This window comes from Gossypium hirsutum, chromosome A03 (genome assembly GCF_007990345.1).
Source record: "Gossypium hirsutum isolate 1008001.06 chromosome A03, Gossypium_hirsutum_v2.1, whole genome shotgun sequence".
NCBI classification, from domain to species: domain Eukaryota; kingdom Viridiplantae; phylum Streptophyta; class Magnoliopsida; order Malvales; family Malvaceae; genus Gossypium; species Gossypium hirsutum.
This window is the reverse complement of record NC_053426.1, coordinates 107251333-107274602: the sequence shown is the minus strand read 5'-3', so window position 1 is coordinate 107274602 and position 23270 is coordinate 107251333. Positions and strand designations below refer to the sequence as shown.

At 36.6% G+C, this 23270-nt stretch overlaps 3 protein-coding genes across 4 annotated transcripts; 1 reads left to right on the top strand and 2 right to left on the bottom strand.

The window, feature by feature from the left end:
• Nucleotides 1–2188: 2188 nt before the first annotated feature.
• On the top strand, nt 2189–3310 carry LOC107887761 (agamous-like MADS-box protein AGL104). Its single transcript, XM_016811989.1, has 5 exons — nt 2189–2342; nt 2475–2525; nt 2721–2836; nt 3012–3173; nt 3269–3310. The coding sequence occupies exons 1-5, from the start codon at nt 2189–2191 to the stop codon at nt 3308–3310; spliced, it is 525 nt and encodes a 174-aa protein (XP_016667478.1).
• A 2115-nt stretch (nt 3311–5425) lies between these two features.
• On the bottom strand, nt 5426–6775 carry LOC107886842 (transcription factor bHLH117). Its single transcript, XM_016810925.2, has one exon. The coding sequence runs from the start codon at nt 6578–6580 to the stop codon at nt 5672–5674; it is 909 nt and encodes a 302-aa protein (XP_016666414.2). The 5' UTR covers nt 6581–6775; the 3' UTR covers nt 5426–5671.
• Nucleotides 6776–7248: 473 nt separating this feature from the next.
• Nucleotides 7249–21303, bottom strand: LOC107886841 (histone-lysine N-methyltransferase ATXR3). 2 transcript variants are annotated; one of them, XM_016810924.2, is made up of 20 exons: nt 19969–21303; nt 17184–19755; nt 16867–16923; nt 14839–16011; nt 13932–14293; nt 13293–13847; nt 13099–13199; nt 11677–12736; nt 11467–11538; nt 11136–11246; nt 10939–11039; nt 10176–10275; nt 9996–10091; nt 9654–9821; nt 9430–9555; nt 9230–9283; nt 8652–8899; nt 8458–8566; nt 8036–8335; nt 7249–7673 (listed from the first exon to the last, which is right to left on the bottom strand). In XM_016810924.2, exons 2-20 carry the CDS (start codon nt 19609–19611, stop codon nt 7497–7499), a joined length of 7398 nt encoding a protein of 2465 aa, XP_016666413.1. In that variant the 5' UTR covers nt 19612–19755; nt 19969–21303; the 3' UTR covers nt 7249–7496. The 2 variants fall into 2 exon arrangements, with proteins under 2 accessions (XP_016666413.1, XP_040957140.1); XM_041101206.1 differs by having other exon boundaries at nt 17184–20285.
• Nucleotides 21304–23270: the final 1967 nt, after the last annotated feature.

Below are 23270 nucleotides of genomic sequence, written 5' to 3'. Positions count from 1 at the left end.
TTGATATTTTTCATATATATAAAAATGAGAATAATTATTGCTTTTGAATCAATATTTGTAATTTTGGCAACTCCGATCCTATGAGATTATGTTATGATTTTTATTAATTCATATTTTAATAAAAATTATATTAAGAATATTATTAAATTATATGTTTTTATTTTTATTTAATTATATTTAGTAATAATTATATTAAAACATGATTAAATTATTTACTATTTTAATAATAATCTTAGTAAAATTTAACAACAATAATTATGTACTTAAAAAAAATCTGTTAGGGTTACGCTGGTCATTTTAACTTTTTTTCTTATATTATTACAACATCATTCCATTCAACCAAACACAAGAATACCATTACAGTTCTATTCCATTCTATTCAACCAAACAATTAAATTACTAATTACAGTTTTATTCCATTACAGCTCTATTCCATTACAACTCTATTCCATTACAACTCTATTCTATTACAGCGAACCAAACGTACCGTTAAGGTCTGTTCGAGGTCTTTAACTCCACGAGCCATATTTGTATGAAGGCATAAACAATGGGTACTGACTCTGCTTATGATGATAATCTTCAGGCGATATCCATGCGAAAGGTTGAGCATTAGTGATAATCTCATCGGTTTCCTACATTTTGAGCTTGATTTCATAGTTCTCTTCAGCATTTCAGTTGTCAAAGACATGCAACGAAAAAGAGTTGTGTAAAGTGGTTGCGAACTTTATATTGAAGTGCACCAAGCAAAGATGTTGCAATGTGACAATTTTGAATTTTATAATTTTTTATAAATTATTAATTTTTTTTCTTTGAATTTTTTACATATTTAAATTTTTATAGATTTTAATAATTTTATTTTTAATTATTTTATAGGCTTGCGCTGATCTTGAATGAATTTAAATAAATTGTTGTCCATGTTCATTCTAAATATATATATTTATCAATTTTAAAACATTTTTTATAATTTTTTATTTTTTAAAAAATTGTCATGTCAGCACCCTTTGCACGTCAGCACACTAAACGGTTAAAGCAGTCAATTGACAGTTTCCATTAAATGAAGGGTCTAGTTGATTATTTCTTTTGTCATTGAGGGTGAATTTTTTAAGAGTTTAATTGATTTTTTTTTCTTTTTACTAAAGGCTTTTTTTTTTACCCTTAAGCCTTAAATTATCACATGTGATGTGTAATGAATAGTTGACTTTTCTCTATTAATGTGATTAGGATCATGATTTGAACATAAATATATGACATGTACAAATATAACTTAACTATTTCATACAATCCATTCTCTACGTGTAATAAACTTATTTCACTCAGTAACTAAAAAGATTAGATTCATATATTTTACTACATAGTTTTGTACTAATAATGAATAGTTGAATTTTTCTATAAATATGATTATGATGCATGATTTGAATAGAAATGGCATATGCTGATATGAGGTAATTGTTTTAGATAATCCATTTTCAACGCACAATGAACTTTAAAAATTAAAAAACTATCTCACTCACTAACTCAGATAAATTAGATTCATGTATTCTACTATAGGAAGTGGAAAGTCCATAGTTTTAGACTAATGGAAGCCTTTTCTTTTACTCTTAAATATGTTAAACAAGAAATCTCTATCCTTAGAATTAAGGGTATATAAATAATCTGAATCTAAAACCTTAATTATTAACAACCGAGTTACTCTATGTAATAACTTTGTAAACATTTAGTCAACACATGATTTCTGTTAAGTGAACTAATCCCAACTAGGAGGTTAGACAGATTTTCTTCATGAAATACTATTTTATTTTCTAGTCATAGTAATCAGAATTGTATCAGTACCGGATGCCCCGATCAATACGTACTGTTTTGGACCTAAATTTGATATCAAGTAGTTTATGTACCGTTTTAACTAAAATTTCGATATTTCAACCCATGTCAGTCAATACAAGCTTGTATCGATGTGTAAGTGCCATACTAACATCTTCAGTTTACTCTTGAAGCCTTAGTCGAGTTAAAAAAATCCGTTAGTGAGGGAATTTTTGACAATTGGCATGTTACAATAACTATCTGACCTTCTTGAATGGCCGGAAATTTAATGCATATTCTTCCCCCTTGTCCTATAATGTCCATTTTCTCATAGTAGCCTACAACAAGTTTTCTTCCTTCGTCATTTTCGTATTCGATTTCCCTTTTCATAATGGGTCGCAAGAGGCTGTTGATCAAGAGAATTGACAACCCTTGTTCTCGTCAAATAGCTTATTCAAAACGCGGGAAAGGCATTCTCAAGAAGGCCACTGAATTATCAACGTTATGTGGTGCTAATGTTGGCCTTTTGATGTTTTCTCCTACAGGTCGATTGACCAGCTATACTCACAAGGGAAGGGTGATGAACAATATTTAATTCTACTATTATTTACTTCTTTCTCTTTTTGTAAGTTATAAATGCATGTTGTTGTAAGCTCTTTGTTATGCCCTTTTTACAGGTTCGAGGATATCTTTCTTCGTTATATGGACCGGCATGATGATTTCAGTAGGTGTGTTTCAGTAAACTTCTCTATTGTTTTGTTTAATAAAAGGTTTCACAAATAGTTAAGCTGAGGTTTGGTCCTCGTCTGTGTTTCTGCTTTATTTCAGACATCTTGACAATGAAGAGGTAGTCTAACTCTTTCTCTTCTCTCCGTCGCCTTCAATTTCTAGTGATCCTAACTGGTTATTGCTTGTGGTTACAGTTCTTGTACGAAAGCCTGAAACATTTGAAGGAAGGTTTGATGTCCCTTTGTATCTATCTCTTTCTCTCCAAACATGCACATTTGCATGCTTATACACACAGACAGATGAATTTATGGTTTCTTTTCTTTTCTTTCTTTCTCACAAAGAATTCTTTCTGTTTTTTATCATATGAACAATTTCATCGGCTGTTAAAGCAATGCATGTTCAGATTGGAGGTAAACAAAAACTCTGTATAACTTGCTGCTCTTTCTTAATTATGCTCTTCCATAACTATTTTGGTTTCCCTGCAGACTCTTGAGAGAAAACTCTGTGAACTAAACCGGAAAATATATGAAGCTCAGGAGAAGATGAGGTCATATAGTCCAGATGTGTCCAATATCTACTCAATTGCTGAAGCTCAACACCACCAGCAATTTGTTACCAAGGCAATTCAACGAATTGAAAAGTTCAAAGTGAGTTCATTTTTTTTTTTCACTATAGTGTGTTTTTTTCTAATATGATGTGATGAATGTTAACAACATGACCAATGTTTGTTCTTCACAAACAGAAGACAAAGCTGCTTGAGAAAGAGACTTCACCTTCACTGTAAAAGCTCAAACACCGTTATCCTTCCTCAGACTTGTTCAAATGTATTGCAGAAAACAGAGATAGGTTAGGGTTGGACAGTAGTTTTAGCACTAGAGTTAGTGTACTCCTTGTCTAAGGTTTGAAACTTTGAGAATGACAGGTTTTATAGTTATTTTAAATGTGGTTTGCTTACAATACAATGTAGTTGGCAGGTTGTTTAAATATACTTTTTTTTTAACTCAATAAATTGTAGTTTTTCTCAACTATGAAATTTCAAATTTTTATGTTAAATATCACCTTTGTAAGGGAAGATACCTAGAGCTGGTCTAGTATGTATCACACTATTAAACATATGAATTTTTTCAGGAGGAAAAAACTAAAAATTAGGAAGAAAAATTTAATTTGTCATTTCCATATTTAAAAGAGATAAGAATGACGTATAATTACAATTTCATACAATCTTTTCTCATGTTAAAACTACTTTGTTGTCTACATATTTCATACACAAATATTCTTTTATAACAATGATAAATATTATTTTTGCAAATAGTAACATTATACTTGGATCAAATTTGGCTGCCAAATCTGAAAAAAAAAAGTAAGATTGATAAAAAAATTTCAAGGATAAAATAGTAAATTGATAAATAAAAGTAATACATCTGCTGCACCAGTGAACTTCTTACTGCTTTCAGCTCCAGTTAGTTTTTGGGATATCAGTGTGGTGAAAATTGATTTTGGTTGCACTGAAATGCTCAACCAAACAGGTTGCCAGTGAGGTTGGTAGCCCAACTGCACTTCACTGGCGTTAAACGGTGAACCAAAGGCAACCTAAGTAGACCAAAAAAAGGTTTAGGTACTCAATTGAATTTTGATGCCAAATTTAGGTATTGGGCAAAAAAAATTTTAAAATACTAAATTAAACCTTAAATCCAAGTCCAGGTACGAGGATGTATATTTACCCTTTATATATATTTTGATTTAATCAAGTACTTGGTGGGTGATTATTGCAAGAAGTTCATATTGAAATACCCAAATTTAAACAAAATAGTTGTGTTTCAGGCTTTTTAAAGTAAAAGGTGATCACTCTCAGTCAATCCTAGAAGCCCAAAAATATGGATCCATGAATTAAAGTAGCGATTTAGTTATAATTAAAGCCCAATGGAAGGAATAAGGAGTTACAAACTGAAACCTCAATGAACCAAACCTTGGTCACATTAACATAGGGGCACTCAGCACTACAAACAATAAGCAACCGAAGTAATTGGCTTCAGAAATGAAGAGTGAGTTGTGTAAAAAACCATGAATGTGGCAAAAGCAAAGCATAGAGGGGGATTTCATCAAAGCACAATTTTGTACAATATTTACTCACCAAAATGCAAAGAGAGAATTGAGATGAAGAGGTGAGGTTGGCTGGCTGATCATAAAGCTTCAGTCTCCTACTGTTTAACTCAATATTCATCGCATGCACAAACAAAAGCTATTTCACTCAGCCTGTCACTTTCTCTCCCTATCATATCAAAAAAACCAAATTAGGCTAATGCAAAACCTGAAGTTCATGTTGGCCATTGGTACAAAATTTCCCTTTTCATCCAGTCACTGTCACTGATGCACAGAGTGGTAAATCGGGGGACATAGCTATATCAATCTCGGTTTGAACCAGAAATGTGTCATGCTTTTTTTGGGGTACAAAAATGTCATGTTTTCACGTTACGCAGGATGCACCCAACAGTAAAAATGAGCAAATAAACAACGTTAAAAGATTGAAAAAAAGTCACTGTCACTGATGCACAAAGTGGTAAATCAGGGGACATAGCTATATCAATCTCGGTTTGAACCAGAAATGTGTCATGCTTTTTTTGGGGTACAAAAATGTCATGTTTTCACGTTAAGCAGGATGCACCCAACAGTAAAATTGGAGCAAATAAACAAAGTTAAAAGATTGAAAAAGAAAAAAGGATTAGAGATAATTATACAAAACTAATTAAAACATGAAAGAGGGGTTGATAATGAAAAGATTCTGAGTGTTCCAGGTAAACATTATAGTCTTTAAGATTTATGTAATAAGACCCCAAATATATTAAGATTTGTTGGTTTTGTTTAGGATCAAAAACTACACATTGGGTCCAAATCAGACAGATAAAACAAAATTTCAGTACTCATATATCATTTACTATCAACCAAAAGTGGAAATGATGAAACAAACAAAATCCCTTAATCCTTGCATTGATTTAAGCCCTCCGATGAAAAGCTAGCACTAACATTTAGGCTAGTACGACGATAAAGACTGAAAAATATAAACCCAAAAGAAAAATCAAAGAGAATCCCTAAAACATTTATAGTATAGCGTGTAAAACCGTATACCCCAGATTCTATTTTTCGTTAGTTAATTACCAAAGAGAAATTGTTGAAGCATGGTTTTCCTTTCCTTGGCCTTGTTAAGCGAAACCAACTGCTCAGTAGCAAAAACGCAAAGACCCTGTGAACAAAGCATGGTTTGAGCCACTGGAGAGTTAATCAACACCTGCAAAAGCTGTTGCCGGTTTAGCCTTCCCAACCCAGCAAAGCCGACTTCAAAAGAAGCATTGTTAAGATGTTGGGTGGTGGACACAAAGCTGGAAGTGATGGGCATGGATTGGAGAATGGAGACTTGAGCTTGCAAGAAGCGGATGTACTTATAAGCCTCTTGGAGCATGGTGGCCACATCCATCTTCTTGTCCCATGGCATTAGCTTTTGGAGACAACGGGTCTTGTCGCTACGCTTTTGCCTCCGCTTTCGGGCGAGCTCGCTGTGAGGGATGATTGGAGGAGGAGGAGCGTTGGAGCTCTTGACGATGGAGTCGAGTGTTTGAGGGTTGTTGTCGGAGTGGGAAAGGACTAAGTCGAGACGAGTGCGTTTGGATTTGGGAGTGGAAGAAGCGGAGAGAGGAGGAAGACGGTGGAGGGGGCGGAGGTCAGAAAGGAAGAGGGGAGGGGAGGGGAGGTTAAGAAGAGGGTGGCTGGCTGGGTCAGGGATATCGGAGGAGAAAAGGGAGAAGTCGAGGTCAGGGAGGGGAAGAGAAGGGAAGATAGGGTCTGGATCAGGGTCTGGGGTGAAGAAGAAACAAGGGCCGTCGGGTTCATAGGGTAGAGGGAGGAGAGATCGGAGATTGGGGTCGTTGAACAACTTGGGTTCATGGGAGTTTATCATCATGTTGTTGAACTCGGTATTATGAACACTAGAAGTGAAAGGTGAAGGAGCGTAAGAGTGAAGTGGATGAAGAGTGGAACAGAAATCGTATTCCTCCATTTTCATGGTGGTGTTTTGCTTTGCAGAGTGGCCTCAGGGCGAATGTTGGAGACTGACCAATAAAAGCAGTGAAGAGAAATGGGAGAGTGTGCACACTCATATAAGGACGTAAAGCGACGGGGGACACGTGGGGGTTGATTACTAGATGGGAAGTACGAACGGTGGCCCTAGAGAATTAGCGAAGGCGGCGACACAAGAATCAAAGATGATTGGCCTGCCTTTCATATATCATATATAAATATAACTGACACACTCCGCCCTTTAGTACAGATCAGGTCAGGTCTGAGACAACCTCTGCTTTGTCGATTTTTTTTTTTTTGTTGTCTCTTGGAGGGTTTCAAGTCGCCGGGTTTTTACATCGGAGAGGCTTGTAAATCTGCATGTCATTGCCGCAAAGAAATAAAGAGGTATAAGGTTAAGGACTTGCACATGTTGGAGATTTAGTTGGGATCTTTTGTTCCATACTGAAAGCAAAATGGACAAAAGGATGCCACTCGCTGCTTAAATTTGGAAATGGGATTAGCTTGCTTTGAGTTTTGAGATAAAAGGGAATGAATGATATTATTAAATATTTGATCATCACTGCTAATAATACATCCTCCTTGAAAAATATGTTGATGATTCCTTTGGCATTCAGGTAAAATAATAAATGAGGCAAAGACAAGGAAAAGTTCTTTTGACAAAAAGGCCTACTAAACGAAATGAATTACAGAATACAAAGATGAAAACTGTACATAAGAATGAGAAGAAAAGGGGCACAAGAAAATGATGTTTTGGAATGATTTTTCACCAACTACCCCTCTTAACCCAAAGGGTAGCTGCCAAACTAAAATTGACAAATCATTCCAAAAACATTTACAACCGCATTTGGCTAATAATATCCTACTGCTCCCCACTAAACTCAACCCCTACAACAATGTCCTCATCTATCCCACATTGCCTGGAATTTCGCAGGTCTATGCTTCAACCATTGCACCATCTCTCTGTCCAGTGAACTATTGTTCAAAACTGCATCTAGCATTGGACTCCCAAAGATTCTCGGACTACCTTTGAATGTCCATATTCGGTCCTTCGGCCATGGTCTCTGAGCTTGCTTCTCCTGCACCAACCACCATATTAAAAACAGTAACTATGGTATTCCTAGTGATTTTCTATACATGGCAATAATGTTTCCAGTCAAATACCGTTGCTCCTCTACATGCAAGTTAACTGTGGAAATGCTACATTTCTAATTATGATATAAATGATAATTAACTAGTCCACAAAACAATCAGGTTAAAAAATCAGGGATGTCATTGAAAACTGTGTTAAACAGACGACCTTCATCCCCAGCAGGCAAGTGATCTACAGAATGCTCGATTTGAAGGCAATCTGAGTGCTGCCCTCAAAACTTTGAAATTGAAATAATCCAAAACAGCATCTTACATCATTACAAATGGATGAAAGAACTAAGAAGCTTACCATCCATGACAGCATAAATTTGACAGTCTTTGGGCCATAAACACGATGCCTTGATGGCTTCTGAACCTTGGCGTAGAAGCAACCAATGTCAGGTAATGATAAGCAACCCCTACTTGCTCTAAACAGGCTGGAATCTGGATCAACACTGGTCTGGTTATACCAAAAAACTAGCTGCCCCAAACAATAATTTTCACCATACGTCTTGCAATATTCCTGAAGACCTGTGAACTTGTCAGAGTACTTGGGGCTCAGGTCAAGAGGACTAATGTAGACAGGGGGAGAAGTTACTGCTTTGTACTCCTGCGTATAAAATGATTGGTTATATAAAATGATAATAGAATAGCATTCTCTACTTCACAATCCCCCTCTACCCTTTCGGAAAAAAAGAACGTTCATCAGAAAGACAATAGTTAAAAACTCACCCGAACTCTTATGAAGCACTTTGTGTAAGCATAAATATGGATCAAGTCAGCTGCAGCATCATGCCGACACTTGTACGTACATGGAAGATTCCGAACCTCATCCCTCAACCTTCAAAACAAAGAAATGATTAAGTTTGCATCTTTCCTGGAATGAAACAGCATGGAAAAAACTTTAACGAGGACATTCCACTCACCATAACAAAGATTTCTGAAGTTCTTTCAGAATGTTGTCAGACCATGATGGGTCGTGCGCTTGAATCTTGGACCTCAGCTCATTAAGCATTTCATCTTCCACATGAGGAGCCATGGACTGAAGAAGCTCCTCAACAAGTGATCCCTCACCTTTCCAGAGAAAGGAAACAGCTTCTTCAGGACTGAGCCTCTCTATAGGTGGTGGAGCCTTTTTGGGGTCACCAAACACGCATCTCATGACATACCTCACCTGAAACAGAATCAAAGATGATATAATATAGGGATACTAATAGAGCATGTACATAGTTTTCTCTAGGAACTAGCCTCTACTTAATTTGATATCATTAAATGCAATGTTACGACAAAGATGACTCCCATCCAACCATTAAACCAAATGAAACCAAAAGTAATCCATGCATTCCGAAAAGTTTAAACTTCCAAGATTTTGAAGATTAGCTCTTCAAAATAATAAAACACCAGGTCAAAGTAAAGATTACTGAGTCAGCATAATGCACATGACCGTATTTTATTATGTAGAAGATTGAACTTCAGATATGTCATTCAGAGACGGAGGAATCACCTTGTCAAGAGTAATAGCCAAATTCTGAAGCCTCTGGTTATAGACACCCTCAGCCTACCTCGTTCAACAGGAAAGTATACAATTAGCACTTACATTTTGACAGTAAGCATAAAAAGCTTCAAACAAACGTAAGCAGATACAAGCAAAGGCACAAAAACATGCAAATGCCATGTACAGACTAAATGAGAACAGCAACATACCTGAATCTCTGCATCATTCCTCTCTGCATCAAGAGATATGTCTATACAGTACTTCTGCTTCTCTTCCAAATTATGCTGTAAAATTTGCTCAGGGAGCTTTGTTCTCTCAAAATTTATGAATCTCACCTACACCAGAAAAGAAATGTCAGCAAAACAGAAGCTCCCTCCTTTTTTTTTCCTAATCCAAAAATGAAGTAATGAGATTACAGCAAACCAAGACATACCACACGAGCTGAGTAAGCAACCAACCAATCAGGCAATCCACCAAGCAAACAGCTTCCTAGGCCAGCCCTCCCTAGCTCAAGGTAATCTTCTTCAGATACAGAATTTAGTTCACAAGCTTCTAGCATTAGCTGTTGTCGGTCAAGTATACCATGCCACTCCTTCAGTACCTGAAGAACAACATAATTCCTACAATAACTTCTAGGAAACTCAAAAGGGCAAAGGTCAACTTATTTAATAACAGGTAATATACCATATCATTTTATTTTTACAGGCAAAAAGAAGATTCCATTTTTTATTTTTATTTTTTTTCAAAAAAAAAAAACCATCATGAAACTGCATACCTTCTGAAATGCACCTTCACCAGTCAAATTCAAGTAGCTGCCACGGCAAACTTGACTACCACAGAGACAGACAGATGCTTCATATTCTTCCTTGCTCTAACAAGATAAGCACCAATCATGAGCTATAAAAACATAGGAATTATCATCCCTAACAAAGCTGATAAGACAAAAGATTCAAACCTCTGTAACGGAATTATAATCAAATGTAATCTCCTCGCCATATCGTATTGCACGTAGAGCATAGATTCCAATTTGGTACTGACCATCTACAGCAGTAACTCTGCGTCCAAGAAATGGTAAATATTAGATGAATTAGAGGAAACAAAATCTTGGTCGGAACTTGATTTGTAGCTAGGCTAAAGTTTGTTCAGGATCACAAGTTACAAGCAGAGGGTAAGGACAGGTCATGCCAATAGAAAAAAGCTTTATGTGCCAAAAAGAACCGAACTATTGAATAAACAGATAATACAGAGACTGATTTAAATACAATTTGTCCTAACAAAAAAGGATAAGTTAACTGGAACCACAGGGCAATAGTCATATTAGAAAACAGTCTATCTATTAAAACAATTCCAAATATCTCTATTATCCATGCTACTTCTTTCAGCTTTTAGGAATCCAAAATCCTTGCAGAGTCTTAACTAAAGCATACCCAAAAGTGCAAAAGCTCATAACAGAGTACAAACAATTGAGTTTTATTGACAACAGTTAAACGGGTCCAAGAATTATATATGTGTCAAACATCAATTATATAATTATTAATATAAAGAATAAAAAAATCACTGATGAGCATTTTACTCCATATTTAAAAAATCTGAATTATTCTGCTCTATAGAAGTCTTGAATTCCCAAACTAGGGAGAAATGGGGAAGAGAAACAAAATGACTAGATATATAGCTTCACAATTCTGCACAGAACAAAATGAGCAACAGAATATACTTACTTGGCTTCACAATTAGGATGACATGAATGACAAATTCGACTCGCATAATTGGCCTTATGCATTGCATCAACAACAACTAAATCATACCCACCCGCATCACCCTGATAAATAAGAGATGATCAGAAAACATTTTCAGAAAAGCAATTAAAATTAACTAACCAATAACAACACTTAGTACAAGACGTGTTTAAATGGACCTTTGGCCTCTCAAGGTAGATGTTGTAGAACTCGGGAGCTGGATCCTTGCTGTTATTCTGCAACAGCCGAATCCCATCTTGCTTCTCAAACCATTTCCAAACAGGATAAACCTATGAAAATTAAAACCCGTGAGGACAAAAGACTTCAAAGAGTCTCTCTATTCAAAAGCCAAAAGCCAGAAAATAATTACACATAATGATAAATAAAAAAGTTTTTTTTTTTTAAATATAGCTGAAAGTTAAAAACTGTATAAGAAAAATGTAACAAAATATATTATTTGCACTAAGGCATAGATAAAAGAAACTGTTTGTAATCTAATTCGCATCATACCTCTCCCAAAAACTCTACAACAAAATCTTCCTCTCTAAAACCACCTTCCTTGTTGCAGAGAACACCCAAACCCTAATAAAGCATATCCAGTAGAAAAAAATGTAAACACCAGCATCATAGAACAAAGGAACAAGGAAAAACAACATAATGTTATTAAACATGAGGATAAAGAACAGAAAATAATATATGAGATATGAAGCATATGTATACCTTTCGGTAAGCAACATAATTGTCATCAGGACGATCATCTATGGCTTTCAGTATACCTTGACACATTTTCATTGTTCGTTTATCACAGTCCACCTCAGCAACTCTTTTAATTTCTTCTACAATGGGCTTCAACGGATACATCATTGGAGTGTTCCCAGTGCCTGTGAATTGTCTAACTTGCTTATTCAGAGTTCGAAGGAGAACATCTTCAATAAAAGATTGCTTATCCTCTAAAGGCCATTCCAACTCCTCCGGCATGGAATCAAGCAAGAGGTTGTGAGTATAAGGATCAATTCCATAAACTTCTTGCTCTATAACTTCATCTCCAAGCTCTTTTCTGGGTTTATAATCTTTGACTTCAGGAAGTTCCATATCCAACTCCTCAGTGCCAGTTTTTTGAGCATTGAGCTTCTCGGCATAGTCCTCTGGCAAGGATACTTGCATCTTACGCCGCACATCCTCCTCATCAGCTACAACAACGTACTGATCGATGACTTCATATTTCCTAGTGACAGGAGGAACCAGACTGGCTTTGGTCATTCGAGCACCCCATTCACGGTCATCAGCCATAGAATCAAAACTATCTCCTGCCATGAAGTATCCATCCCCTCTTGACTCCCCAGACCGACCTTCAGGCTTGAAATCCAAGTCACTCTCAGTATCTGAAGCGGTACTCTCAATCTCACTCTCACTTTTGCCATCCTCAGAAGAGCGATCAAGTTCATCAGATGTTTCACTTTCTGAGTCAAGCGATTTCCTATTAAGTTTGGACAGACGCTTTCTAATTTCTCTATCAGATGCATATTCCCCATAATCAAAAGCACCATTTGCAAAAGAAGTGCCATTGCTCTTGTTCATGTACTTTCTTTCAGTGACTGCCTTACCAAGTTTCTTCTTGTACTTTGAGAACCCAGTAGGTGAGTCATCTTTCCAAGACTTCAGCAATTCATCTCTTTCATAAGAAGATGTAATTTTAGCACCCTCTTCTAAACGTGTGGCAAGCTGGATAAATAAAGTAATTATGCGATTCATGTCTCGAGCACCTCCACGATTCTTTGCTCTACAACCAACAAATTGGTATACAAACAAATGGAATGGTTAGCATATTATCAGATACTCATGCTGAACACATGGCCATAAAAATAAAGCACAGGAGAAAAGCGCAAAATTAACAATTTATGTTCAATAAATGAAAATAAGGGAGAGAACAGCTCTAGGCACATACAGAAGAAATCAATTTTAATTCATAAAGAAATGTTATACAATTATAGGCGGCAGCCTTCAGACAATTAACTGGGTAACACATAACCACGCAAGTCAAATGACTACAGCTTGGATGACTTAAAGCCTTTGCAACTTAGAAATATTCTTTAATACAATGTATCAAATTAAGATGTAAAAGAGGGAACTAGAAAACCTTACTTTATTGCATCCCTGCACATTCGGCTGATGTCCTCTTTAACATAACCCAGACCATGTCCAATGTAATAACCATTTTTCATTTTCTCCTCAATTTCTGCAACCTGAAAACCAAATGACAGCAAAAGAATAAAGGCTTTTAAACATAATGTATGAAACAAAAAATGCACAAACAGAAAGCACAAGATCCAGAGTACCTTGGGCACAAAAAAATCGGAGGTATTCTCCTTCATTATATCCCTTAGACTAGAAGCAAGGAATTCCTCCATCCGCTTATATCCATTTTCGGATTTTTTAATGGCCCATCGCCTGATACGAGCTTCCCTGGATAAAATGGATGAGGACTTCCTGGCATCAAATAACTTTGAACGCCTATATAAACTTTGGCGAAATAGTTGGTTTGCAGAGTCTCTTCTATCAACACTTTCAAAATAACTCTTCAATTCGCCAAAATCATCGATAGCATTCCCCAGGCCCGTTTTAAGGCCAGATGAAGTTTTCTCGGTAATTTGTTTCAGAGTCCTTATTTTAGAATTAGACTCATCTGAGATTGTCATAGCATGCAAACTTGTGCTCTTGAACCACCTCAAATTGGGAAATTTGACCATCAATTCCCCAAACTGGCTGCAACCTCTAATATCTATATAAGATAAACTAGGAAAAACTTGAAGAACATCTTCAAGTGTGATTGAACTTATGTTCGAGCAACCAATCAGAATCATGGAATTTATCCGTTCTTTGTTGTAACAGTTCTGCAAATAAAAAATTGTATTAAACCAGAGGTGTAAAGGGGAAAAAAATTATATGCAAGTACTTTAAGCAACCATGAAACATACCAGGATTTTCTGAGCTATAGAGTCACTGCAGTTGGGACCAAGAGATGACAAGTCAACCTGCCTTGCAATACCCTTGTAAAACCTAACAGCAGCTCTCCAGTGTTTACAAGTCATAGAAGCAAAGACAAGGGATTTCATGTCAGATCTCAAGAAATGGAAGACTCGTGCTAGCACATGACCATCCAACAAACCCCAGTTACCCATCTCAGTAACGGAACATGCACTCTCTTGTTCATGGAAGGTCACATCACCACATAAATCTTCAAATGCAAAATCATCCTTTCGGATTGATTGCAACTCATCTTCAATATCATACTCTTCTTCACTTCCATTAATCATCATTCGTGCCCGTTTGCCATTATCTGCAATGCGCAGGCCAAGATTCATCCACATATGAACAAAGAAGAAAGATTAAACAAATGTCTCGTAAATTTACCAAACGGAAAATTGTGAAAATTCACACATCACACACTCATCTTCACCAAGTCCAAGACAGAACTGAGGACCCTTACCAACTTAAATCAGTCATCACATAAATATCTACACACACACACACCCTGTAAACTGGATGTATGCCATATAAAAGCCAAAATGCCATGCCATATAAAAGCCAAAAGAGTGAGGAGAGGAAAAAAGAAACAACCTAAAAACACTAGCCTATTCCAAGTAAAATTTCATTGCTTTTAAGAGAAGGTCCACTAAAAAGGCATATTGAAGACAACTAAATATTAACCTAATAAATTATTATTTTATATATTAGAAAACGTAACAAAATTTTGCAAAATACCTCATACCTTGACACTACCAAGAAACTTGTGAAAAGCTCTAGCATCTCATTCTATATTAAAATATTTCTTTGCCAATCCAGATGTAGACTCATTTAGCAATTAAAATAACTAGAGCATACCTGTTTTTTGGTAAATATGCTTGTCCATCTCTTTCTTTGGCTGTTTTGCACTGATCCATGGGTCTAAAACCTCATTTATGGCTGCAGCAAATTCCCGACTCTTAAATGATTTCATTACCAATTCATGAAGCTTCCCACAGGTATATCCAATGAATTGGGGGTGTAGCCTGTGAAATGAACTGGAACTTGTATTATTATCAGCGACACCTTGGGAATCTAAAAGTGTAGTTCCAGAAGAATCAGCAGATGATGCAACATTCCCAGGCCGATTCCATGCAGTGACTTCAAGACTCCCTGCAGCGGAGGTGACTGGAACCCACATTTGATCATATTTACGAAAAGCACTGCTATATTTCGGGATAACTCCTTGATCTACCAAAAACTGAAGTTCAGAGAATGATGAAGGTCCCCTTTCATGCCCAGCACCATCAAGGTAGTACCATTCACCCAAGTGTAACTGCAACTCATCAACAGTACAAACATGGTCTTTAGGAGTATTAATGGGTGCAACCTTCCATGATCCTTTCAAGCGTTGATCATTAACAGCCTTTGATAGTGAATCACTTTCTGCCGATGATTTCTTGACATCACTAGTTGTCGAGTGTGACCGGGAAGATCTTGAACAGTGTCTCTCCTTCACTCGAGTTTTTGTGCGAGGTGCAGATACAAATGAACCCTGATCCTGAACCACACATGCATTTATCCGGACTACTGGAAGCATGGTTCCCTTCACTCCTCTCACAGCAGAAGGCTTAATTTGATTCGATCTACTAATATCATTGCAATCATTTCTCTCTTCAGCAATTGAGAAGGCCCAAGGAGGGAGGTCAAGCCTTTTGCTATGAGAAGGATAGTACAGGTCATCTTTCATATGCCAGCGAGGGTCCTCATACCCAGACTTTGGCATAAGGCATAAAGGGTAACCATCATTAAGAACAAGTTTTTTCCTCGAAGATCTATCCTGAGTAGCTTCCTCATTCCTCTTCCAGTCCCCACCCTTGCATGACCATCGACCAGAAAACCAGTCACTAGAGTCAGCACAGGAGGAACAATCAGAGATTGCAACAGCCCTGGGCTCTGCAGCCTCCTTTGCATTGGTGTCAGAGTAGCTAGATAATTCTTCAGTTACTTTATCATGCCAATCCCCTGTGCGACTCAAAAGCCAAGGGAAACCTGAAATAGCAAAGATAAGGAATAACGTTACATCACAAGATGGGTGACTAAATGCCAGAGATATCCTGTTACTTTCTTCATTTTGAACTCATCTCAATGTTATTACATATTGTTCATATAAAACTACTGTACTGATTTCATTTCAGTTACAATTCAGCCTCCCACTCTGCTTGGTAAATCTTGATCAGCTCAAGTGCACATAATATCCCAAAAAGACCAAATGCTTCAGGTAAATTATATTGATCTTGAAAAATCAAAGATGCCATAATTAGGACAAATCTTAATTCTTGATCAACCAAAAGAAATTAAGCATGCATGCAGACAAAATATATGCTGAAATATATCAACTAAAAATATGGAGAATTTAAGTAATTAAGTCCGATGGAATCTAACACAAAAGTACAAGAGTGCTACCTTTATTGGTAATTTACATTAGCCTCATCAATACACGAAACTAAAACTTCATATATTTTAATTTAAAAGATGCCCCTATACAGCTATCTGAACCAAGCAAGTAAACTCTGACCTAAGAATAATCCTTATTAATTGTGGGAGGTGACAGGAATCAATTGCTGACCACAAACCTAGAAGAATATAAAGACAACTTCAAAAATAAAATTGAAAACTTATTTTTCAGATATTAGATTATAAAGGCCAACCATAATGTCTGAAATACTACTATTTTCCAAATTCCAGCTGCGTGTACTTGTCAACTTAAAATATATTATCTCACAGTAGAAGATAGGAGGAAAGAATCAATTAATCAAATGCTCAGAGGTGTGATTTGAAATATAATAGCCATGTCTTAATAGAAAAGTATGATTTGAAATATAGGCTTCTACAAGAAATACGTACCATCAGAGTTCCCCCATACTTCCCATTCCGCATCATCAAAGGTCATTTGCAGAGCTTCTGCATGATGGAAAAATTCCAGAGAACAGGAAATAAATAAGAAATCTCCTCAAACAAACACAATCATGTACCTGTCTATGTTCTGTATAGACATATACACATATAAATGTATGCGTATTAGTGTATACACATATAAATGCCAAGGAACCGCACAAAAAAATCAAGTGCCAGAAAAATGTAGGTATATAGACTTCAAGAGGAGTTAGTATTGGAGAAAGAAAAAAAAAAAGTAGAAAGAAATATTGTTAGTGATGGCATACCCCCAACTATTTCAAGCTCCTTGCCAGGAATAATATTGATACCGTCCAATAGAGCTCCAACCCTTTCGTCAATGTGAAGATCTTCTAAGGAATCAGATGTGGCTGCACTGTCATCTTGGAAGCTCATCGTCTCATCACCACTGTGAGTGGCTAATGGCTTGAGATCTCCAGTTTCCATCAGCAAGTTACCAGGAGCTTCAGGAGGGCTAACCAGCTGTGTTACCGAGTCCGATACAATGGATGGAAAACTGGCAGTCAACAAGGGAGAAGCTGCATTTTCAACAGTCACCCACCTATCACTATCTAAGTGCTTGATTAAATGATCAGACAAAAGAACCCCTTCTTCAACAAGTTCCTTAAGGTCACATAATTTTGAAGGACCTCGCTCGATACCAAAAACATCAAGATAAATCCATTTACCAACGGCGGACTCAGCCACCACAGGAATGTGAGGTGGTGTGTCGCATATGTCCATGTCTTCCTCCATTGATTGCAGCTCTTCAGGAGGTGCCCCATCAACAAGAAGAGGAGGTTCTTGGCAATTTACACTGGGTGTTGGAGATTGATCTTCTTTGTGAGACTCACACACGCCATTTTTTTCATCTGATCCATTCAAATTGTGCACGCTGATCCTATCTTGAGATTCTTTAGCTGAGGAATGTGAGTCTCTTCCACTATGATCCCTCCGACTAACTTTATCTTCTTGCCCCTTAGAACCATATTGTGAGCCTCGCTTCTCATTTATGGCACCCTTTTTACTTGTGTCTCTTTGATTTTTGGTCTTACTCCGATCATGTGGAGACCGTTCCAAATAGCTAGGAGTCCGGTCCCTGCGATCATGAAATCTAGGCCGATCCTCTGGGGACCGCCCTGCATTGATAGGACTTCTGTTTCTATGGTCATGATGACGACTCCGATCATATGGGGATCTCTCACGAGAATACACAGATCTATCACGAGCATATGGGGATTTCTCACATGTATATGGGGATCTGTCCCATCGAATTGGACTCCGATCCCTGTGATCATAATTCCTGACCCTATCACGTGGGGACCGCTCAGAATATGCTGGACTACGCCCACACTTATCATACACAACTCTAGATGACAAGGAGGATTCATGATGTCTTGAAGTGTACTTTTCCAATGAAGACATTCTTGATGAAGAAGAATTTTTATAGAACCTCTCAACAGAGTGGCGTGAGTAGAGCTCTGGGTGGGAATTTCGACCAAAATCATCAGAGAGCCTCCTACATTTTGAATTTGCATAGTCGCCATAATCTCCATAGTGCTTGCGGTCACCACTATCTGAATCAGTACCATGCCGCTTCAGCCTATTACCAGAAGAAGGGTACTCTCGCCCATGGTTCTTACCATTGCTGTACTCACTCTTATATAAGCCTTCCTCATCCACAATCTTTGAACTGATCCTAGAAGTCCTTTCCTGGCTAGTTTCCCATCTGGAAGAACTTCTGCCATGCAGGGTGCTTCTACTGAATTCCTTCCTGTGATAAAGATCGTCAACTGAGTACTTACCTGAAGGTGGAGTGCGTTCCATCTCATATTTCCAGCTTTTTTCCTTCCCTAACTCATACTTCCGATATTTACTGTAACTGTACTCATCCTTCATCAAGTCCCCCTTATGCCATCTATCAGGAATGAATTCTCCTTTCTCTAGGTCATCTTTGGCGCCTCTCCATGACCCAAATTCTCCCTTTTCAGGTTCCGCTTTCCTTCCTTTTTCCAGAACCATCTCCCCCTTCGCCACCTCCCCTTTTCTCCACTTACCTGTAACAATCTCTCCATTCATCACCTCCCCTTTTTTCTTGGAAACAGTTTCCTCTTTCTCCAGCTCAACTTTCACTTCAGGAACAATCTCTTCCTTCACTACTTCCCCTTTCCTACATTTCTCACTAGTAGTCTCTCCCTTCTCAATTTCCCCATTCTTCGACTTGTCAGTCCCAACCTCCCCATTCTCCCCTTCTCTGGGCCACTTCAACGTCCCCAATTCACCTTCTTCCACTTCCTCCTTCTGCCCAGAATTCTCACCTTTATCAATCTCTTTACTGTTTTTCAGTCCTGCTTCAGTCTTTGCTTTAACTACCAATTCACTCTTCTGTGATGTTGCTGCGGCTGCTGCTGCTGCTGCTGCTCCCACCACCACCTTCTTCTTAACCACCACTACTTTCTTAACCTTGACCAGTTTCTTTTTCTTTCGCGGCAGCTGCGGTTGTGGCTGCTGCTGTTGTTGCTGCTCTTGTGGCTGCTGCTGCTGTTGCTGCTGGGCGTTGTCTTTGAGGTTAACAGGCTTTGTAGTGAGCTCATTGTTGGCACAAAGCGTTTTTTCTGTAACTGGAAATCTCTCCATGATGTGCTGATGTTGATGCTGATGCTGCTGCAAAGGCATGCACGCAACTCCATCGCCCATGGAAATCTCCACAAGTTCTTCCGAATTCTCCAACTTCTCTCAAACCCTAGCTCTCCCCTTTCCCGGGTCTATCGATGCTCATACTTCACAAAAACTCCTCCCCTTTTTTTGAACTCCCGAAATCTTCCCCCCTCCAAATTTAACCTAATTCACAACAAAAATTTCACCAAAAAAAAACCCACATCAACCAAATCAATGTAGGGTTTCAGTGAAAAGAAGAAACCAAAGAATCAAGAAGAGAAAACAAAAGCATTCGAAATCCACACGGTTTCTAGGGTTTGAACACCGCGGAATTAAAAAGAAAAAAGAAACAATGTTTTGAATTAAAGAAGAGATTAAAAAGACAAAAGAATCTACCGAGAAAAAACAATAATCGAGGGCGAGGAAATCGTGAGAGAAAGCTATAAATCGACGAACGTGAAGAACAGATCGAGAGAAAACGACGACCAACTTGAGAGCTGTTGCGTAAATAGAAATCTTTGCGCCAAACAAACAGAAAAATAATAATAGAAATTATAAAATAAAAATGAAAACGAAAATTCTATCAAATCCCTCTTTTTATTTGGCTCTCCTATTATTTATTTATCTTTTTTTTTTTTCCTCCTCGGTCTTGTAATGTATTCTCTCGCCTTTGTGTTATTGGTCTGAAAGACGAAACCTTCGTGATGTAAATTTCTTTGTATTTTTTCCCCCTTTAAACCATCTTTAACCTTTGATTGTGAAATTTACGGATTTAAGATGTAATTCTTTTAAAGTACAATAATACCCCTCTTATTTATATATAATTACAAATAAGAACTGAGAAGGAGAAGTAGGACCGTCTGTTGAATCGTATAATACTAGTGAGGATATTTTCGGAGTTTTTGACCCTTCAGCTCTTCATTATCCCTCCTACGCCTTCAAACTTGGAGTCCTTAACCAATTGACTCGGATTGTTTTTTTTTTTTTTTAATATTAATGGACCTTTTAAATTCACAGTACTAAATAATTATGAAATGTTCCAATAAAATCAACCCTAAAAAATATTAAGATCTTAATTTTATTATCAATTTCTAAAATATTGACTTTTTTTTAATATGTAAAGTAAGACCTTTAATTTCAATCCATAAAAAGGAAAATTATCCTTTCTAAACTCATAATATAGCAAGTTGGAGCAAATTAAATAATGTGCCAAGTAATTTAAATATAAAAAAAATGTTAGATTTTGTATTAAACAGGAGACATTTACTAAATATGAAAAAATTATGAAATAAAATAAATATGATATGATATGATATTAAATTTAATATATAAAAATTATACCTATATTTATATTTTTAATATTTTATGTCTACACAAAAAAAACAAAAAATACAAACAATAATTATAATAACTAAGATTTATTTGCTATATAAGAGAAGATCAGACCCAAAAATAATGAAACAATACAATATAGGGTCATTAATTCATAAATTTAATCAAAAAAAAATCCCGAATCAAATATTTTCTTTCTTGTTGTGCGAAGACAGACGATAGAGAGGAAAGTTGTCGGCGCCGGCGTCGGCAAGTGAGATTCTGAAAGTGCGTAGATTAAAAAGGGAGTTTATTTTTTGGGGAGCTGGGATATGATGCAGAGAAGGGGGATAAATCTGAAAGATGGAGAATTTTGGTTTGGGTGGGCAAATAATTTAGGAGAGAAAAGGGACTCTCGAATAACAAGGTTATGATTGTTGGGCTTACTTTAATGCTAAAAGAGACGCAATTTATTGGATTTTCATTCATTTTTTTAATCTACTTGTATGAGCAACCATGTGGAAAGCCCAGCCGCCATAGTCTGCTGGTGCATCAACAGTGTGTAGGGATGTTCTATGCTTACTGGGCTTTGCCCAATGGAAGAACTTTTCTTACTGCAAAAGCTGTATATGTTTTTTCTACTTTTAAGTTTTCTAAAAGAAAATTAGTCCAGAATTAAATTTTTGGTATTTGAAAACTCAAGTCTTCAAATAAGTTTTAAATAATTTTTTTTCAGATATAATTTCCTATATCTATACCATTATTTAAAATCTTGGCTGAGTTGGTATTACTCTCAATTAAGTCACCAACTCGGTTAGGAAAATTACAAACTTACTCTTTCATAATTAAAATAAGTTATATTATTTGAGGGTATTTTAGTTTTTTTTTAATTTTAAAAATAATAATAATATATATGAAAATAGTAGGATTTGAACCCGAACCAATTACATTAAAAAACTTTAATTTACCATTCAATTAAAGCTTTATTTTGATTTATGTGTATATTTTAATTTTATTATGTATACTTTATTCCCTCTATCAATCGTAAATATTGATATTGTTGTTGATTGGGTTGGCGTTACAAGTCAGTTTGACACTAACTCAAGATTGATGACAACATTATACATTTTATTTTTTTCAATTTAATATTGTACATATTGCACTTGTTGTTAATAATTATTTTCAAACCTTATGTTTTAATTATTTATTGTATGTTATATTTAAATGCATATCTGTATTCTAAATACATCGTATCCACATGCATATGTCATGAGCTACCCAAAGGAGCCTATGACCAAGGCACATTTTGATGATCTATCTTATTCACTTGGGGTCATTTGGCCCAACAAATTTGGCCCATTACTTGGAAAGATTGAAGGCTCATCTACTTAGCCTGGTGAACATGTAAACACTCTAATAATTTATATTTTACCATGGTGAATATTTTGTAATATTAAAGGATCTCGTAATCTTTTAAAGAATCTTTTAAATCTTTTAAGAATTTTAACTTGTAGATTATTTTTAATCTTAGTTGTTGATGTGTTAATAAACTAGACTGTTGGGTCATGAGGAGCTCGACTATGAACAGAGCCCTTCCCCCCATTTGTAATCACCCAGTTGTATTTCTTTAAAGTAATAGAAACACTTTGAGAGCATTTACTTAAACACTTGGTCTTCTTAGTTATCTTATAGCTTTTTTGTTCGTTTTTTGCTTCTTCGCTTGAGAGTTTACTTCCGCTTTATTTCGGTGCCCTAGAGAATTTCCTTTGAGAATTTTTGCCTTTTCAAGAGATAGGCTAACTTAGGCGGATTTGAAGCAAAGGAATCACCTAAGCCCGCAAGGTTTGTCAGACTAAAATTCTAGCCCTATGATAGTTAGTACCAAAGCCAATGTTTGATAAGGCACAGATTGAGATAACGAAAGAAGTAGACAAGTAGATTGTGCCTAATGAGACCCATGGGGGGCAAGAAAGCTAATATATCAAAAGATATGATGTCAATTTTGAAAGGTAGGTTGTCAAATTTAAGGGCTCCATGGGTTATATGAGGGAGACCTTTAAGGTAATCGAGGGACACACAACAAAACTGGAATTGGGGAAAGATCAGTTCAAGGAACAAGTGTTGGGTTCCATTGATGCTAATGTGGAAGAGATGCACAAGGATCTCAAATTCACTTATGATAAGTTGACCGATAGAAATGATGCTCTCGAAGCTATGATCGTGGCTTTCAATGAGAAAATTAAAGTCATGGCGTCAAGAATTGAAGAGCTTAAGGGAGAGCTTGTTGTGTGCATAGTTGTTATAGGTAAATGGATGTTGGTTTCGATTCATAAATAGCATAAGATGGATGTTCCCAAACTAAAAAAGTTTAAGGGGAAAAAGTCCAC